The following is an 18,670-nucleotide window of genomic DNA, read 5'->3' on the forward strand; positions in this document are numbered from 1 at the left end:
TACAGAAAAACAAATTAACTTTTTAATATATGTCATCTTTTCACTTTTTGGAAACATTTTTATGTAAATAAGGTGTGTGTGTGTGTGTGTGTGTGTGTGTGTGTGTGTGTATGCAGCCCTCCATGGAGCATAATCCTGCCACAGAACATAATCTGATGGCAACCAAGAGCTTCAGAGAAATACCCCCTGACAAATGGAATTGACATACCGGTGGGATGCATCACAGAGTTCTGTCTTTCCAGACTTTCTTTACTAGGAAAGAAATCACTGGATTAATTCAGCGACTATGTTCCCAAGCCAGTTAGTACTTTAAATTATGTCCAATAACCTTGAGTCAGTGGCTTTTTGGCGGATTCTCACTGTTACATGCCAGGCATGATTCTAGAGGTTTTACACGCATTATCCAATGTAATTCTCCAACAATCCTATGACGTTGTTTGCAGTAGGCAGAATTTCAAAGATGCTCCTCCCCACAAGAGTCTCATCCACTGATTATTCAATCAAGTACTAATCTGGGTATTTCTCTGAAATTATTTTGCAGATATAATTAAGATTATGGACTTTAAGATGTAGAGGTTATCCTGCATTAGCTGAGTATGCTCAATATAATGATTTGAGACCTTAAGAACGGAACTTTCTCAAGCTGGAGTCAGAGATTGGTGAAAGAAGACAGCAGAGGAGAGATGATGCAGAAGGGGAGGTCAGAGTGATTCAAAGTTTGAGGAGGGCTTGACCTGCTATTAATGGCTTTGAAGATGAAGAGGGCCACAAGCCAAGAAATGCTGATGTCCTCTAGACACAGAGAGCCCCACATCCAAAAGCCAGCAAGGAAGTGGGACCTGCACAGAACTGAGTTCTAGGAACAGATGGAAAACAGATCCTCCCCCAGAGCCTCCAGTGAAGAACCATCGCAGTCCCAAGGACACTTCACCAGTGCAGTTCTAGATTTGAAGAGACTGAGCAGAAACGATAACTAAATTCAAGCGGTAGTTCTTGATTAGGTTCTGGGGGTGGGTAAGCTAGGAAACAGTTTTAAAGAATATTGTTGAGACCACTGGGGAAATTCGAATTTGGTCCACGTGTCAGATCACAGTATTTTGCCAATGTTAAATCTTCTGAGTGTCGTAGCAGTATGTGATAACTTAGGAAATGCCCTTGTTTGTAGGCGCTATATGCTCAAGTATTTAGAGATGAAGTGCCGTCATTACCGTATATGTAGCAAGAGGTAAAGCAAATGGGTAAAATGTTAAGTTGATGAATCTAGATAAAAGGCACACGGATGTTCATTGAACTACTTTTGCAATTTTTCTCCAAAAAATTTCAAGTTTTTCAAAATAAAAAGTTGGCGAGAAAAAAAATCGCTTTAACTCTGCAGAATGGATGTGAGACGCGTAGGGGAAAAGAAGAAGACCAGATGAGAATGCATCCCAGTGCTCAAACGAGAGTTGGAGTAGGTCAGTGGCAGCGTCATAAAGAAAAACATCCCCACCCCACCCGCGGCTAGGCCAGTGAAGTAAATCCGAGTAACAAAAGCTAATCATATATCTATAGCTTCCATTGGCACCTCCCTGCCCAACAACTTCTCCAGCAAAAGGGGTGTGGTCGTCCAGCTGTTTTTAAACTTGGTGGGGCCGCCAGTTTGCGCGCGCGCAGAAAGCGCTGGGGGGGGGCGGGGAACGGGGCAGAATGGAAGAGTCCACGTGTACACGTCAGCAGGGGGAGAAGGCATCCTGAAGTTAATCTGTCCTTCCCTTCACAAGGTATCTCCAAAATCTTCGGACCCTCTCCCCACATAAATGGCGGTTGCTGAGTATCTCCTTGAAATTGATGTTTAATTGACACTGATGGTGAGTTACACAAATATATTTGTTTCGTCTCCCCCCACTTCTGCGTGCGGCAGGCCGCAAGGGGCGGGAGGAGGAAGCGGAAGTGTTGGCGGCCAGGCGGTGGTCGGAGCTCTGGACTGTTGGAATGGAGGGCTGCAGCGAGCCGCGACTGGATGCTAAGTCCGAGGTAAGCCCTGGCCTGAGAGGATCCGGGCAGCGGGACTCTGGAGCTAAGGAGATCTTTTCCTAAACTGTGTTTTCTGCCTTCATTTCAGGTCACCAACCAGGTGAGTGAATGGCCGCCCCGCCCTCAGCCAGCGTCAGCTGGGCAAGGGGCGGGCGGTAGCACCTGGCCCGCCCCTTGCCTCTACCAGCCCGGGGACGATGCCACCGTGAGCCTTTCCCAGCTGTCTCCCCAGTCCAAGGCCTGTGTCTGCGAGTCTGTGACTTTCAACCCGCCTCCATGCATTGCTCCTTCCACTTTGCACCTGACACAGTAGCTGCTGCCATTGTAATTTAAGCTTCTCCACCCACTGCAGCCCAAAGAGTACAGAGCAATTCTTGTTCTTGGTGACCGTTTGTTCAAAGCTAGGTACACAGTATTTTAGAATGTGATATATAGAGAGAAGAAATTGTTAAAATCTACAAAGATAGCACTGCAAACATTTTCTTAGCTTTTAAAAAAGTTATTTTGAAGATGGAAAGTATAACTCTAACCTTTCAATGTCTACGTTTTTTTATGCCAGAAAAAAGAATTTGAATTTTTAAGTATATCTTATGCCTCTTTGTTCTAAGTGTTCCTGTCCTGTTTCAGATAATAACTTATTTCTAGGCAAACAACTTAATAACACATTTCCCAGAAGAAGAGTATGAAAAATAGAGCATTTTAGGTCAGGAGTTTCCTAGGCCCTAACAAAATATAAGAAAGGACCAAGGTAAGAAATAACGGGAGTACAGTGACAGAGAGATGTCCATTGGCTGCTGTCTGTCAACTGTCCCCAGCTGCTTTTGCTTCTGAGGATTCCTGGGAGGTAGGGGGAACTCAGAAAGATTAATCAACCCCCTTATCTGGCTTTGCTCAGAGTTACTGAGTTAGTGCACTTTGATTCAATCTCTCATAAATCATTTTATCTATTCACTTAAACTAAATCATATGTTTATTTAAGTAAGATGTCCTGAAACTGAATTATGTTGATTATAGGCTTTTAAAAATTGAACCTCTTTTGTGTGTGTGTGGGGGGGGGCAGTGTTTAAAACAACACAGATTTATTATCTTAGTTCTGGAGGTTGGAAGTCCAAAATTAGTTTTGTGGGGCTAAAATCAAAGTGTTGGCCAGGCTGTGTTCCTTCTGGAAGCTCTAGGGAAGATTTTATTTCCTTTTCTTTTCCAGCTTGTAGAGGTTGTCTGCATTCCTTGGCTTGTGGCTTCTACTTTTTTCTTCGAAGCACAGCATTCCAACCTTTGCTTCCATCATCATATCACTTCCTGTTCTGTTACCATCACCACAACTCTTTCTGTGACTCTGAACCCTTTGCCTCCTTATAAGGATCCTTATTACATTGGGCCTACCTGGATAATTCAGGAAAACCTCCCAACCTCAAGATCTTTAATTTAGTTGTATTTACAGAGTCTGTTTTGTCATATAAAAGAACATATTCACAAAATTTGGGGGTTGGAATATGGACATTTGGTCAGGTGAAGGGAGAGCTATTTTCAGCCTACTACTCATTCCTTCTGTGGAATCATTCAGAGGTTATAGGAATGTTTACATAGAAGAAGCCAAGACAAAAACAAACAAAAAAACCCAAGATATTCTACAAACATTAGAAGTATGAGACTTTAGCAAGGTGATTCATTCAATTATTTATCTAATTCAGACACAGAGCTGAAAAATATTTTTATAAAAGACATCATTTACAACATAAATTATAAAGTACCTTGTAATTGATCTACCAAAGATGTTTAAACCCCTTATGAAGAAAATTATGAGTGCAAGTTTCTAGTCTGGCATGTAAGGAACTTGGAATATGGAAGATATCACTTCATCATAAAAACAAGTAAAAAGCTGAAGAATTAACAACTCTTGGGTCCATTAGAGAAGTGAGGTCATAAGGCAAACTGCTGTCCCCAAATTGGAGAGACAGAGGTGAATACAGAGAATTACAACTTACCAGAATAGAAATCTGTAGAAACCAGTGCCAGGGTAGGAAAACCTAAACTATAATTGATAAAGTGCTTAGAGGATCTGTGGACAAGTCTGAGAGTGAAAGGTTCAAGGACCTAGTCATTGGGGGAGGATGGGTGGGAACTCACACTTTCATGAGTTTTACCACCAGGAACTCATAAATTGAACATTTTTCATGATGCAGTTTTAAATGTGCTGCTAGAAGAAAATGATTATTCAAGAATATTGTTGAGGGAAAAAATCCATTACCCACCTATACATCATTTATGTTTGTAGTATATGCTTTTTAAAATGCACCAGATAAAACTAATATTTAGGCACCCCCCAATATTATGCATCAGCATACTGACTGTTCTCTCCACCTTTAAAATACACTCTAAATTCATCTTCCCTTGCTACTACCTAAGTGCAACCCTCCATCTTCTTGCCTAGACTAGTTTGCAGTAGGCTCCCAATTGGGTCTCCTTGCTTACTTTCTCAAACTTAATGCCCTATCCAGCAATTTGGATGAGACTTTTGCATCTACGGTAGACCAGGTCTTTCTCCTGCTCAAAGTCTTTTAAGTGATTCCTGTCACACTAGAAAAAAGTCTTACATAGACCATGACCTGCAAGGCCATTTAAAAACTGATTCCTCATCTCTTATTACTCTTCTAGTTCATGCCACTCCAGCTACATGGGCCTCATTGTTGTTCCCTGTTCATGTCAGGCATGCTTCTCCCTCTGTCCAGAATGCTCTTTTTTTCCAGAGGTCCATGTGGCTTTTTTCTTCCTTTATTCTGTTCCCTTTCTATTCAGAAGCTACTCCTCAAAGAAGTCTCTCCCAGGTTCTACCTAAATAGCCTTCCTGGGCCTTCCTGGTCTCTCTATCCCTTACGCTGCATTTTTAAAATATACTTTTTGTATTTATTTATTGTCTTTCCTTCCCCACTAGAAGGTAAGGTCCTGAGGTCAGGAACTTTGTTTCATTCCTTTGTATATCCCCAGTGCCTAGAACATTGTATTCTTTAGTAAATTCTTTTTTTTCCCCCTTCTCCTTAGTACATTCTTATTGAATATTGGAGCATAGAGACATAGTAACTGGTCCAAAGCCACATGGTTAGAAGATAGGAGAGCTGAGATTCAGGCTCAGATTGGTCTGACTTCCGAATTTGAGCTGGTTAAATTGAACAAATCATAGTGCTATGTTACCCAGCACTAAAGGTCTCAGATTATCCAGTACTACATGTTCTGATACTTATTGTGTCGAAGTAGTTTATGATTTTCTTTTAGATGTCTAATTAGAATACTTCATCATAGGTGAATGATTATTCCTACTGCTTCCACTTTTATTGCTTTCCTTGCCAGTTTTGTGGTATAAATCAAAAGTAAGATATTCTTTTGACACTCAGTATCTAGTGCCGTTTTCCCTCTTCCCATATATGAGACATAGTGACTTAAACTTGTACATTTTATATAGTGGTTCATAAATGTATAATTGTTTTTGTTCTTCTAGTATTGTGTTGGATGCGTGAACTGCCTTCAAGGAGTTTATGGTCTAGTGGGTGTGGGGGTGGGAGACAGATCCACAAATGACTCCTATACAGGGAGAATGTTCTAGGTGGTAGGGTGAAAGAAATGACATGAATATTCATAGAAAGTTTGAGAAAACTAGGAAAGTAGAATTTGAGAGGAGTTTTAAGGTGTTTGAGAATTCTATTGCAAGAGAAATGAGCAGTATGAGCAAAGGTAGAAAGGCTGCATGCACATTGAAAGAAGGGATGCAGTCCTGTTTGAGGACAAGTGGGAAAATGGGGACTGCGGTGGAAGATAACTCAAGTGCTCGGGTGATCAATAGCTCATGAGGCAGTAGACTTTATGAGTTTTGACTTGTGATATTAGATTTGGTTAATCGATAAACAGTATTTAGAGACCGTCGTCTGGATTGGAGCCAACAAAGACTATAGGCAAGAAATTAGGAGGCTGCAGTAAAATTTAAGGCAAGGTTTAAAAAAACTATTTGTGTAGGTCTGTAGCAATGAGATTGGGAAGAAGGGAATACATGTTGGCACTGGCTGAAATAAAATCTTGAATGCCTACCAATTTTTACGTATTTTGAGAAAAATCAAAGTTGACTAATGTTTCAAACCTGTGTCAGTTGAGGAATGGGCGTGAGGATGAAAAACATTTTGGAGGAAAGATGATTTATGTCTGGTGTTGGAGGGCATAGATGCTATGAATTTATTAGTAGTGAATGTGTTTAATGGGAAAGGCTTTATTTTTCTGTATTATTTTTACTGGAGGTATTAGCATCTCTCAGAGGTAACAGGTTATGCAAACCAAATCTGAAATATCTTCTAGTAGTTTTTTTTTTAAAGATTTTATTTATTTAACAGAGACAGACGGCGAGAGAGAGGGAACACAAGCAGGGGGAGTGGGAGAGGAAGAAGCAGGCTCCTAGCGGAGGAACCTGATGTGGGGCTCGATCCCAGAACGCCGGGATCATGCCCTGAGCCGAAGGCAGATGCTTAAGGACTGCGCTACCCAGGCGCCCCTATCTTCTAGTTGTTTTTGCTAAAATTTCTAGAAACGAATATTTCAGAGTATATAGTTATGAGAATACATTTTTATGTCAATAATAAATTTATTGACAAAGTTATTTTCAGCCAGTGATGCTTGCCCCGTGTTAGTTATTGCTGTGTTATAAACTACCCAAAACTTAGTGACTTGGAATAACAGTTTAATGATCTTTCAGTACTCTTGGGGGTTACCCAGGCTTCGCTAGGTGGTAGCTTCTACTCCCTGTCATCTAGGAGCCTAATTGAGCCAGAAACCCAGAAGGCTCACTCACATGGCTAGTGATGATATTGACTAAGAGCTAGCTAGAGCTGATAATTGGAGTGACTTGGTTCTCCCTACATGGCTGTTCACCTTAGGGTAGCTGGGTTTCAAGAGGCAGAGTCCCAAGAGCCAGCATTCCATAAGGAGGCAGACACTCCAGTTCTCCTAAGGCCTAGGCTCAAGGATTCCAGAAAGCTTCTTTTGCTATATTCTGCTGGTCAAAGCAATCACTGGGACAACTCAGATTGCTGCAAAGGGAAAACAAGCTCCATTTAACGTGAGGAGTGACATGTATGTACAGGGAGGGGTGATACTAATTGTTGGAAGCTATCTTTGGAGACCAGCTACCACATGCTCCAGAAGTTCCAAACATATTAGTTCAACAAATATTTATTTGAACTTTTTTTTAAAAAAATATTTTATTTTTTTATTTGACAGAGACAGCCAGCAAAAGAGGGAACACAGGCAGGGGGAGTGGGAGAGGAAGAAGCAGGCTCCCAGCAGAGGAGCCTGATGTGGGGGCTCGATCCCAGGATCCTGTGATCACGCCCTGAGCCAAAGGCAGACACTTAACGACTGAGCCGCCCAGGCGCCCCTTTATTTGAACATTTGAACCAAATGTTGTTGTAGTAGATTCAGTAGTAAACTAGATGGATAATGCCCTTGCTCTTAGAAAGTTTGAATTTCCTTGGGGAGACAGGTAATAGATAAGTAAACATGATAATTTCAGATAATGATGAGTGCTATTGAGAAAATTAAAAAAGCAGAGTATGGATGAAGGTACCAGTAAACAAGATGAAGAAGGCTAATGACTTAGCAAATGTTGTATACTTGGACTAGAGTAATATGAATTCTCAAGTGGGAATTTACTAATAAGTTATGCCTTAATCAATTTCCACATATAAACACAAAGTATAGCATAGCAGTGTCCAATAGAACTTTCTGTGATGGTGGAAATGTTCTATGTTGGCACTGTCCAGTATGGTAGCACTAGCCAGATGTGACTGTTGAGCACATGATATGTGACTAGTGCAACTGAGGAAGTTACATTTTTTATTTTATTAATTTAAATAGTCACATTTGGGTAATGGCTACTGTATTAGACAGCTCGGGTCTAGCATGTAGAAGATGATAGTCTTATGCCATCCTAGACCTATTTTACTTTCTTGACCTACTAGAACTTAATTTAATTCCAAATAGTAATGTTGCAGCTAGGTATAATGAAAACTGCATAGAATAAGGAATCAGATAGATTAGGGTTGGAATAGCAGCTATACTAGTTTTGTATCCTTGGATGAGTTAGTTGGTCAGTCTTTTCCTCATAGTATTTTTGAGAAAGGTTAATGTGCGCAGAATACTTAACAATCCTTCTATTGGCAAACTTTCATTTTAAAAAGAACATAAAAGTATTTTATGATTCTAGCTATAAAAATTACATACAAAGACTAGAAATAGGAAAATAGTTTTTAGGATGGAGTAGTGCATGACTGTTTTTCTAATATTTTGTATTTGAAAAAAAATTAAATATAAACTGAAATTGTCTTTATCAATATTTTTCTTTATGGCTAGTTTTTATATGATGTTTTTATGTTAATTTCAGCTACCATATCAATTACTTTTTTTAAAGATTTTATTTATTTGAGAGTGTGTTTGTATGTGTGTGCGTGCACGTGCATGCTCGCACACAAGTCGGGGTAGGGGCACAGGGAGAGGGAGAAACAGACTCCCCGCTGAGTGTGAAGCTGGACATGGGGCTCTATCCCAGGACCCTGAAATCATGACCTGAGCTGAAGTCAGATGTTCAACCAACTGAGCCACCCAGGGGCCCCCAGATCAGTTAAATTTTTAGTCACACTACAGGTGTGACTGACTATAGCTAATTTCTTCGTTTACCTTTTAATCTATATTTGTTTTGAGATTATTTTTCTTCTTTGTAGTCATTTTTTTTAAGACTTTATTTATTTATTTGCCAGAGAGAGAGAGAAGCAAGCAGAGGGAGAAACAGGCTCCCTGCTGAACGAGGAGCCCAACGCGAGACTCGATGCCAGGACTCTGGGATTATGACCTGAGCCAAAGGCCGACACTTAACCCACTGAGCCACCCAGGTGTCCCTCTTTGTATTCATTTTACTTTGGGACATTGTATTTTTTCACTACTAGTTTTGTTTTTTCTCTGTATATTTTCCTTTTTTAATCATTTTCTTAATTCTACAAGAGTTTAGAGGCTATATTACTTCATTCTTAATATCCTCCATAATGATAATGTGATCTGTTCTGATTTTTCTCTTTTATTCTTTTCTTGTTAAAATCTCCAATGTAGTTAATTCCTACTTAAGGCTTAACCACATTTATTAGAAAATTTGCTTTTAGTTCACATTTAAATGTCAGTTTGTTTTAGAATCATAAACTGAATCCCAGCTTTCTTTTACTTGTGAGTACTCATTTTGCACAGTGAGTGTTTGGATGGTAGCTCTATTTCCTCACTTGACAGTTCACCATTGTAATTTTTCAGCAGATTCCAACATTGTGTTCCTTAAATGATTTTCTGCTTGAAACGTTCTAAATAATCCAGAGTTTTATTTCAGACTCAGAGTCAAATAAGTAATGATTTTTCTACCATTTACCTGTAGATAGTAAAGCATCAAGAAATTGTGCAGGCTGAATAAGTTTAAGAAGTGCTCTGAATTAAATTTTTGGATATCACCATTGATCTAATATAAAAATGATATCTCTAATCACGAACTCCCTTAGATTCTGTTCTTGCATTTTTAGCCACTTATTGAACATTCCTATTTAAATATACTCTATCTCCACTTGATAATACCTTTGGACTTAAAATATATAAAATCTGATTGGTAACATGATATCAACATTCTCCCCGTATTCTGTACTCAGATTTTCATAGTTGTCTTTGATCTCCCATAATTGTGAAGAAAACCATCAGGGCCTAATGATTCATTCTTTAAGGATCAGGTTAATCCTACTAGTTACCACCTTAGTTCAGGCACTTAAAACCTCATACCTGGATGATTGTATTCTGCCACCAGAAGAATATTTTTTAATCAATACTTTCATATCCTTACTTGTACTGAAAAAAATTCAATGAGTCCCCATTGCATACAGGAAAAATTTAAATGATTTCACGTATTTTCCATAAGGTAAAGTATATGAGAATACTTTGAAAACCTCTGAAAACTCACAATTTGAAAAGAATTATTGGCTTCATCTCTTTTTTCAGCTTTCTCTTCCATACTTCCTTACAGGAGCCGTCCACCGCAAGGCAGTTAAATGCTCTCTTCTACCAGATATTGACTCTCTCCATCTCTAGTTGGTTCAGCTTAATATTTATTAAGCATTTATTCTTTGTTAGATGTATATTTCTGGAATATATAAAGAAAACACATTTTTGTCTCAATTTCAGTTCTGTTTGTTTTCAAAACTGAGCTGAGAGCTTATGCTCTCTGTAAAGCATTCCTTTGATAACTGTAGTCTACAATAAGTTTTTCCTTTCAACCAGAAATGTGGTTTGTATTCACTGCAAAACAAAGTACATTACCATGACAGCTTAATGAATAATTTTAAAGTGAACATCTTTGTAACTATAATCAAATTCAAGAAATTCAAGTACCTCAGAAGCCCACCACATGCCCTTCCCCAATCAAACCTCTCCCTTCCCTCCTCCCTAGAGGTAATGATGAGCCTTTTGTGATAATCACATTCTTGCCTCGTAGTATTCCTACCTGTGTATGCAGCCTTACACAAGATTGTGTTTCCTGTTTCTCAAGTTTAAGTGAATGGAATCACATAACTTTTGACTTGTTTCTTTCAACATTTTGGTGTTAAGTGTAGCTGAAGTTCACTGCTGTACATATTTATCTATCTTACGACTGATAAACATTTGGGTGGTTGCAGTTTATAACTACTATGAATATAGCTTCTTTGCTGTGCAGAAGCTTTGAGTTTAATCTAGTCCCACTTGTTTACTTTTGCTTTTGTTGCTTGTGTTTTTGGTGTCAGATTCAAAAAATCATCACCAAGGTTTCTGTGTCAAGGAGCTTATCGCCTACGTTTTCTTCTAGGAGTTTTATGGTTTCAGGTCTTACTTTGAAGTCGTTAATCCATTTTGAGTAAATTGTTGTGTATAGTACAAGATAGTGGTCAAGTTCCCTTCTTTTGCATGTGGCTCTTCACTTTTCCCAATGTTATTTATTGAAGATACTGTCCTTTCACCACTGTATATTCTTGCCTCTCGTCATAAATTAATTGACCATACATGCATGGGTTTATCTTTGGGCTCTCTGTTACGTTCCATTAATCTACGTGTCTCTTTTCATGCCAGTGCTATACTTTTAAAATTACCATAGGGGCGCCTGGGTGGCGCAGTCATTAAGCGTCTGCCTTTGGCTCAGGGCGTGATCCTGGCGTTCTGGGATCGAGACCTGCATCAGGCTCCTCCGCTAGGAGCCTGCTTCTTCCTCTCCCACTCCCCCTGCTTGTGTTCCCTCTCTCGCTGGCTGTCTCTCCATGTCAAATTAATAAATAAAATCATTAAAAAAATAAAATAAAATAAAATTACTATAGCTTTGTAATATAGTTTGAAACTAGAGAGCATGGTGTCTCCGGCTTTGTTCTTTCTCAGAATTTGCTTTGGCTATTTGGGGTCTTCTGTGGTTTCATACTTATTTTAGGATTTTTTCTATTTCTGTGAAAAATATCTTTGAAATTTCGATAGGGCTTGCATTGAATCTGTATTGAGTAGTATGGACAATTTTTTAACAACATTAATTCTTCCAATCCATGAGCACGGGATATCTTTCCATTTATTTGTGTCTCCAATTTTTTAAAAAATCTTATTTATTTATTTGAGAGAGAGAGAGAGCAGGAGCGGGAGGAGGGGATTGAGGAAGAGGAGGGAGGGGGAGAAGCAGATGCCCTGCTGTGCAGGGAGCCTGAGGCAGGTCTGGGTCCTAGGGTCCTGGGATAGTGACCTGAGCCGAAATCAAGAGTCAGATGCTTGACTGACTGAGCCACCCAGGCACCCCTCTGTTTTCTTGAGATGTAAAGTTAGCTTGTTTAGTTGAGACTTTTCTTGTTTCTTGAGGTAGGTAGGCATTTATCGCTGTGAACTTCCGTCTGAGAACTGCTTTTGCTGTATCCCGTAAATTTTGGTGTATTATATTTTCATTTTTCTTTGTCTCAAGGTATTTTTAAAATTTCTCTTTTGATCTCTTCTTTGACTCATTGATTATTCAGTAGCATGTTGTTATGTCGCCACATATTTGTGAATTTTCTAGTTTTTTTCCTTGTAATTAATGTCTAGTTTCATACCATTGTGGTCAGAAAAGATGCTTGATAGGATTTCAGTCCTCTTAAATTAAGACTTTCTTTGTCTTAACAAATGATATGTCTTGGCAAATGTTCCATGTGCACTTGGGAAGATGTGCATTCTGTTGCTTTTGGATAGAATGTTCTGTAAATATCTGTTAAGTCCATCTGTTCTAACATATTGTTTAAAGCTGATGTTTCCTTATTGATTTTCTGTCTGGATGTTCTATCCGTTGATGTAAGAGGGGTATTAAAGTCTTCTATTGTACTGCTGTCTGTTTCTTCCTCTAGGTCTGTTAATAATTGCTTTGTCTATTTAGGTGCTCCTATGTTAGGTGTGTGAATATTTACACGTTATATCTTCTTGTTGGATTGGACCCTTTTTCATTATGTAACTTGCTTTTTTGTTTCTTATAACATCATTGTTTTAAGGTCTGTTTTGTCTGCTGTTAAGTGTAGCTACCCCAGCTTTCTTTGGTTTCCATTTCCATGGAATATCTTTTCCCATCCCTTCGTTTTTAGTCTATTTGCCTTCTTAGCTCTAGAGTATGTCTCTTGTATGCAGTATATAGATGAGTCTTATTTATAAAAGATCCCAAGTTTAAAAAAAAAGAGGTTTATTAATAAGCAAAGCTTTTTGCCCTATCAGCATTGATAGCAAAATGTGTCAGTCAACAGGTATTTTTTGTGAGCGCCTGTGTACCATTTACTTGTTTAAGCTTTGAAAACAAGAAACAAAATTCCTCCACTCACCATCTTATGTTTTAGTTAGCATTAAGAGCTGCATTTATCCAATCCTGTTTTATGCCCCAGCAACACTGAGCAACCATTGATAGAAATTAGATTACAAGTATTAGGCAGCCAGTAGTCAATAAGCATGTAATCTTTGGAGTCAAACAGACTTTGGTCTCAGTTCTGATCACAGTAAAGTGTGAACTTACACACATTATCTAAGCTCTCTGAAATTCAGTTTTGTCATCTGCAAAATGGAAATAATAGCCTATAATGTCATGATGATTCAGTGAGGCAGTTTAATACATGTAAACTACATAGCATGTCACCTGACAGGTGTTCATCATCAACAGTGATGAAATCTAAAACCACCTTATCACCCAGTGCCTATGCTCGTGTATGGCTTCAGGTCGAGGACCGTGGTGAGAGAGGAAACTGGAATGGTTCCCATGTGGGTCCCAGTCGCATATGAAGATGGTATATAACTCATCTTCCATTTTAGGATTTTGGATTGTGGAATGCGAGGGAGCATATATGGAACAGGAGAGGGAGGGAGAGATAGTCCCCTTAAATGCTGGAGCAAAATGAAGGGCAAACCAGCAGTATCACATCTTCCTTCTACTTCCATTATACATCTGGTAAAGATGGTGTGTGTGTGTGTGTGCGTGTGTGTGTGTGTTTTACTGTTGTAATTATGACAGTGTTGTTTTCCAACTCTGTTTATATCCCATATTGCCTCTCTCCATTTTCATTTGGTTATTGTTCCCCTGGCAATATTAAAATGAAGATACTTTCTTTTACTGTGACCGGCATTGAAACTAAAAGTTCAATGTGAGAGCAGTAAAATTGAATAAATATCTGCATTCATGGCAGTGTTATTACCAACGTATTGTTCTATAATATTTCATTACAGCTTGTAGATTTTCAGTGGAAGCTGGGTATGGCCGTGAGCTCGGACAGTTGCAGATCTCTTAAGTATCCTTATGTCGCAGTGTTGCTGAAAGTGGCAGATCATTCAGGCCAAGTAAAGAACAAGTCCTTTGAAATGACAATTCCACAATTTCAGGTTTGTGACTTCACTCATTCAATTGTAGTTCGTTGTTCTATAATTGCTACTTAAACATGTATAAAATCTTTCTTAAGGAAAATTTTAATTGTTTTTGTTTACAGTTGTTTTGATGTGCTTTATATTAGTACACACAAAAGATCTGAATCTGTTTTCTTTGGGAATTTGATAAGTTTCAGTATTTTCAATACAATGTTGAATTGGTGTACTGTCACATTTGATCACTTTCATAGTACTCTGTGAATCTATTTAGAAAATTTTCATCTTCTTTGGGAGGAAGATGAACTTTGCATTTAACTGTTTTACTCTTATTCTTTTTAGGCTTACTATTCAAGAATGATAAGCTAAATGAATCTTATCTTTGAACAGTGTTGACCCTGAATTTTCTGACTAATAATGTTTATAAAATGCTGATCAGAGTACCAGTACTTGATGGTAGTTTTATCAGTGAGAAGTTTGAGTAACTCAGTGGCTTCTATGTAGAGTCATCTTATTCATGTTATCATTTCTATCTCTTTTCTGTAAGCAAGGAAGGAAAAAGGGGGATGAGTGAAAAATTAGACTTTCTTTAAAGGTACATTCAAGGAAATGTTTTATCATTGACTACTTTAACTGGCCTTAGAGTTTTGTTTTTGTTTGATTGCTTTGGTGAGTGAATACTTAAGAATCCTCACAATAGTTAGTACTCTAAGAAAAGTAAGGTACTCTAAAAACAATAAGAACAACAACCACTAAGTGATGCATTGGAAATATGAGAATTCTTTGTAAAACTAACTAAAAATATATTGGTCCTAGGCTTCCCCTTTAAGAAAAGCTTCTCATATGCCTCTTTAGGATGCTTTTGATTTCTTCTTTTACAAACTATACTCTTTCCCTAGCTTTATTGAGGTATAGTTGACAAATAAAAATTGTATGTATTTAAGGTATATGATGTGATGTTTTGGTATTATGTATGCATTGTGAAATGATTACCACAATCAAGTTAATTAACATATCCACCACCTTATATGGCTACCATTTTTATGTGTCTGTATGGTAAGAACACTTGAGATCTACTCTTTTAGCAAATTTCAAGTACACAATACATTATTTTTTTATTATTAGCATACAATTATTAGTTTCAGGGGTATAGGTCTGTGATTCATCAGTCTTACACGATACACGGCACTCAGCACAACATATACCCTCCCCAGTGTCCATTACCCAGCTCCTCCATCCTTCCCAACCCCCTCCCCTCCAGCAACCTTCAGTTTGTTTCCTGAGATTAAGTCTCTTATGGTTTGTCTCCCTCTCTGGTTTTGTCTTGCTTCATTTTTTCTTCTCTTCCCCTATGATCCTCTGCCTTGTTTCTTAAATTCCACATATCAGTGAGATCGTATGATAATTGTCTTTCTCTGATTGACTTATTTTGCTTAGCATAATACTCTCTAGTTCCATCCATGTTGTTGCAAGTGGCAAGATTTCATTTTTTTGATGGCTGAGTAATATTCCATTGTGTACACACACACACATCTTCTTTATCCATTCATCTGTCGATGGACATCTGGGCTCTTTGCATAGTTTGGCTCTTGTGGACATTGCTGTTATAAACACTGGGGTGCAGGTGCCCCTTCAGATCACTACATTTGTATCTTTGGGGTAAATACCCAGTAGTGTAATTGCTGGGTCATAGCGTAGCTCTATTTTCAACTTCTTGAGGTCCCTCCATACTGTTTTCCAGAGTGGCTGCAGCCACTCTACAATACATTCTCATTAACTATAGTCACCATACTATACATTAGGTCTCCAGAACTTATACATCTTATAACTGAAAGTTTGTACCTCTGACCAACATCTCCTCATTTCTCTTACTTCCCAGCCCTGGTAACCACTGTCTACTCTCTTGTTACTATGAGTTCTACTTTTTTAGATCCCCCAGATAAGTGAGATCATGCAGTATTTATCTATCTGGTCTGGCCTTTTTCATTTAGCGTGTCGTCCTAGTTCATTCATGTTGTCAAAAATAGCAGGATTTCTTTCTTTTTAAAGATGAATAGTATTCTATATATATATATATATATACACACACACATACACACACACACCACATTTTTTAATGCATTCATCTGTCAACACACAGGTTGTTTTCATATCTTAGCTACTGTGAGTAATGCTGCAAAGAACATGGGAGTGCAGATACCTCCTTGTGGTAGTGATTTTATATCCTTTGGATATATACCCAGAAGTAGGACTGCTGGATCATATGGTAATTCTGTTTTACAAATTACATTTTAAGGGTTTTTGTTCCCTTTACATTCTTTTTTTTTTAAAATAGATACCAGGGGCTCCTGGGTGACACAGTCATTAAGCGTCTGCCTTCGGCTCAGTGCGTGATCCCGGCGTTCTGGGATCGAGCCCCACGTCAGGCTCTTCCGCTGGGAGCCTGCTTCTTCCTCTCCCACTCACCCTGCTTGTGTTCCCTCTCTCGCTGGCTGTCTCTCTCTGTCAAATAAATAAATAAAATCTTTAAAAAAAAAAAAGTTTTAAAATAGATACCGCTGCTTTCAAACAAAAACCTATGGGCACAGATTCAACCTTATTAGTGCTAATTAGTGTCCTGGAAAGAATTAAGACTTGGTCAAAAGGAAATATACTATATTATGATGTGTGTGTGAGTAGCCTTCAACTGAATACAAGGACCAAACCAATTTCAATAATAATAATAATAATAATAATAATAATAATACAGGTTTCATTCCTTTATATATTTCACAGTCTTGGGCCACTTCTTATTTTTCAGTATAGCATTCATGCTCTCTGATTCCACCTCTAAGAATTTTTTTTTTTCCTATAGGAAAAGAATCACAGATGGACAAATCTTTTAAAGGTTGTTTTTACATGGCTTTTAACCAAGAACAGAACCTGTTAGTTACATTGCAGGACTGAGAGCATAGCAACATTTTTTGAGCTTTTAATTTATATCTTTCTTATAGCTGAAATTTTGACCATCAGTATATAGTTTTAAAGAAATAGTTACATCTGGCTTCATTCCATATGAATTTACATATAAACTAAAATTAAATATATATACTTTTAAGTAGCAAAAAGAGAATTAAGACCAAATAAGAAAAATGCAAATATGTAAATCATCAGAGGGTGTCCTAATTGCTGAGGTTAAGTTTCAAGTGTGCCTCCTAGTTCCTTGCAGGTAGAGAAGAAAGGGAAACAGAATTTGTTTGTTTCCCCTCCTGGAGATCTGGGAAATGGAAAATGAAGATGACTTTTATAGGAGAACAACCATACCAGCTTAATTTTCAAATGAAAGGGAATATGCTTCTACCATATAAGCCATTGTCAGTGTTGGGTCTTTCTTATTATAACTCAACCCATATCTTGAAGACAGCTTCTAGCATCCTGAAAAACAGTCTTTCACAGATTTAGAGTGGTTTGAAGCCTGGAAACGGAACGTTTTTTAAGAGCTGCATGCTGTGGGTGCCTGCGCGGCTCAGTCGCTTGAGCATCTGACTCTTGATTTCTGCTCAGGTTGTGATTTCAGGGTTGTGAGATTGAGCCCCGTGTCGGGCTCCATTCTCAGCACGGAGTCTGGTTGTCCCTCTGCCTTCCCTTCTACCCCTCCACCTGCTCTCCCTCTCTAAAATAAATAAATAAATAAATAAATAAATAAATAAATAAATAAAATCTTAAAAAAAAAAAAAAAAGTTGCATGCTCTACCAACTAAGCCAGCCAGATGCCCCCCAAACTGTCATTTTTGTTTTTATCTTCATTGCCTAGTACAGTGTTGGTTATTTAATAAATCTGGTCTGATCTCACAAGAACAAATTTTAGTTATGAGCTAATTATCCAATGCTACTGTGTGTGCTTGTGGTACCAAATTGCACCTGTTTTTTTTATAACTTTCCAATAACAATAGGGATAGAAACATTAACATACAAATTTAATGTCATTTGGCCTTTAGTGGTCAGGTATAAGTAAAAGAACTACTTATATATCCTCTAAAAGCTAAGTTAATACTATTTTTCCTTTTTCTCTCCAGAATTTCTACAGACAGTTCAAGGAAATTGCTGCAGTTATTGAAACTGTGTGAAAACTGATTACTTGGTTGATAAATTACTACCATCATCCTAAAATCATGGACTTCACTTTCTGTAATAAAACTGTATAAGGATCAAGTGATATTTATTGAATGAAAACTGTACTTTTGTTTTTCCATTTTTAATAATAAAATCAGACAAACAAGAATTAAATAGTGATCAATGCAAAACTTTGTGAATGTACTAAAAGCTACTGAATTGAACAAGCTAAAGGGTGAAGGCTGTGTTATGTAAATTATATCTCAATAAAAAATCAGATAAACTGTTGAATGATTGATACTGAAAGCAACACAAGTTTATGTATTAGACCTAAACTTACTAATAATTCTACCCATTTTATAAACAAAATCTCTTATGGAGTCCTATATATAAACTATAGATAAATTTAAAAAGTAGCATTTGATTACAATAACCTTACAAATTCAATTTTCTAATATTCACTTATGATAATAACATTCGATGACAAGACTGAGCCTGCTGCCTCTCAAACATTTGGCTCAGGTTAGGCCCAACCATTCCTGCCCTTTATTAGCCAGCCATTTAGTTGTTTCTGTTTTTAATATTTGTAGGAAGTTCAAATACATGCATGGAGATAGAATAGTAAGATTTATTTTGAGTTCTATAT

General features: G+C 37.9%; 2 protein-coding genes across 3 annotated transcripts in view; one reads left to right on the top strand and one right to left on the bottom strand.

Moving 5' to 3' along the window:
* UCHL3 (ubiquitin C-terminal hydrolase L3) overlaps positions 1-10,210 on the bottom strand; it is a 66,699-nt gene extending 56,489 nt beyond the window's left edge. Inside the window, exon 1 of the mRNA XM_057308000.1 lies at positions 10,031-10,210. Coding sequence (XP_057163983.1) covers positions 10,031-10,081 — 51 coding nt within the window. The 5' untranslated portion in view covers positions 10,082-10,210. The remainder of the gene's footprint in view (positions 1-10,030) is intronic.
* Positions 2,030-18,198, top strand: COMMD6 (COMM domain containing 6). Of its 2 annotated transcripts, none has more exons than XM_026493415.4 (3): positions 2,030-2,113; positions 13,801-13,953; positions 17,988-18,198. In XM_026493415.4, the coding sequence occupies exons 2-3, from the start codon at positions 13,828-13,830 to the stop codon at positions 18,036-18,038; spliced, it is 177 nt and encodes a 58-aa protein (XP_026349200.2). In that variant the 5' UTR covers positions 2,030-2,113; positions 13,801-13,827; the 3' UTR covers positions 18,039-18,198. The 2 variants fall into 2 exon arrangements, with proteins under 2 accessions (XP_026349200.2, XP_026349201.1); XM_026493416.4 differs by lacking the exon at positions 2,030-2,113 and adding an exon at positions 8,810-8,936.
* Positions 18,199-18,670: the final 472 nt, after the last annotated feature.

Source organism: Ursus arctos, unplaced genomic scaffold (genome assembly GCF_023065955.2).
Source record: "Ursus arctos isolate Adak ecotype North America unplaced genomic scaffold, UrsArc2.0 scaffold_10, whole genome shotgun sequence".
Lineage (NCBI taxonomy): Eukaryota > Metazoa > Chordata > Mammalia > Carnivora > Ursidae > Ursus > Ursus arctos.

Bases quoted from the DNA above. Each gene is read 5' to 3' on its own strand.
- COMMD6 (XM_026493415.4), top strand. From the start codon at position 13,828: ATGGCCGTGAGCTCGGACAGTTGCAGATCTCTTAAGTATCCTTATGTC. The intron at 13,954-17,987 runs GTTTGTGACTTC...TTTTCTCTCCAG, and splicing joins TGACAATTCCACAATTTCAG to AATTTCTACAGACAGTTCAA.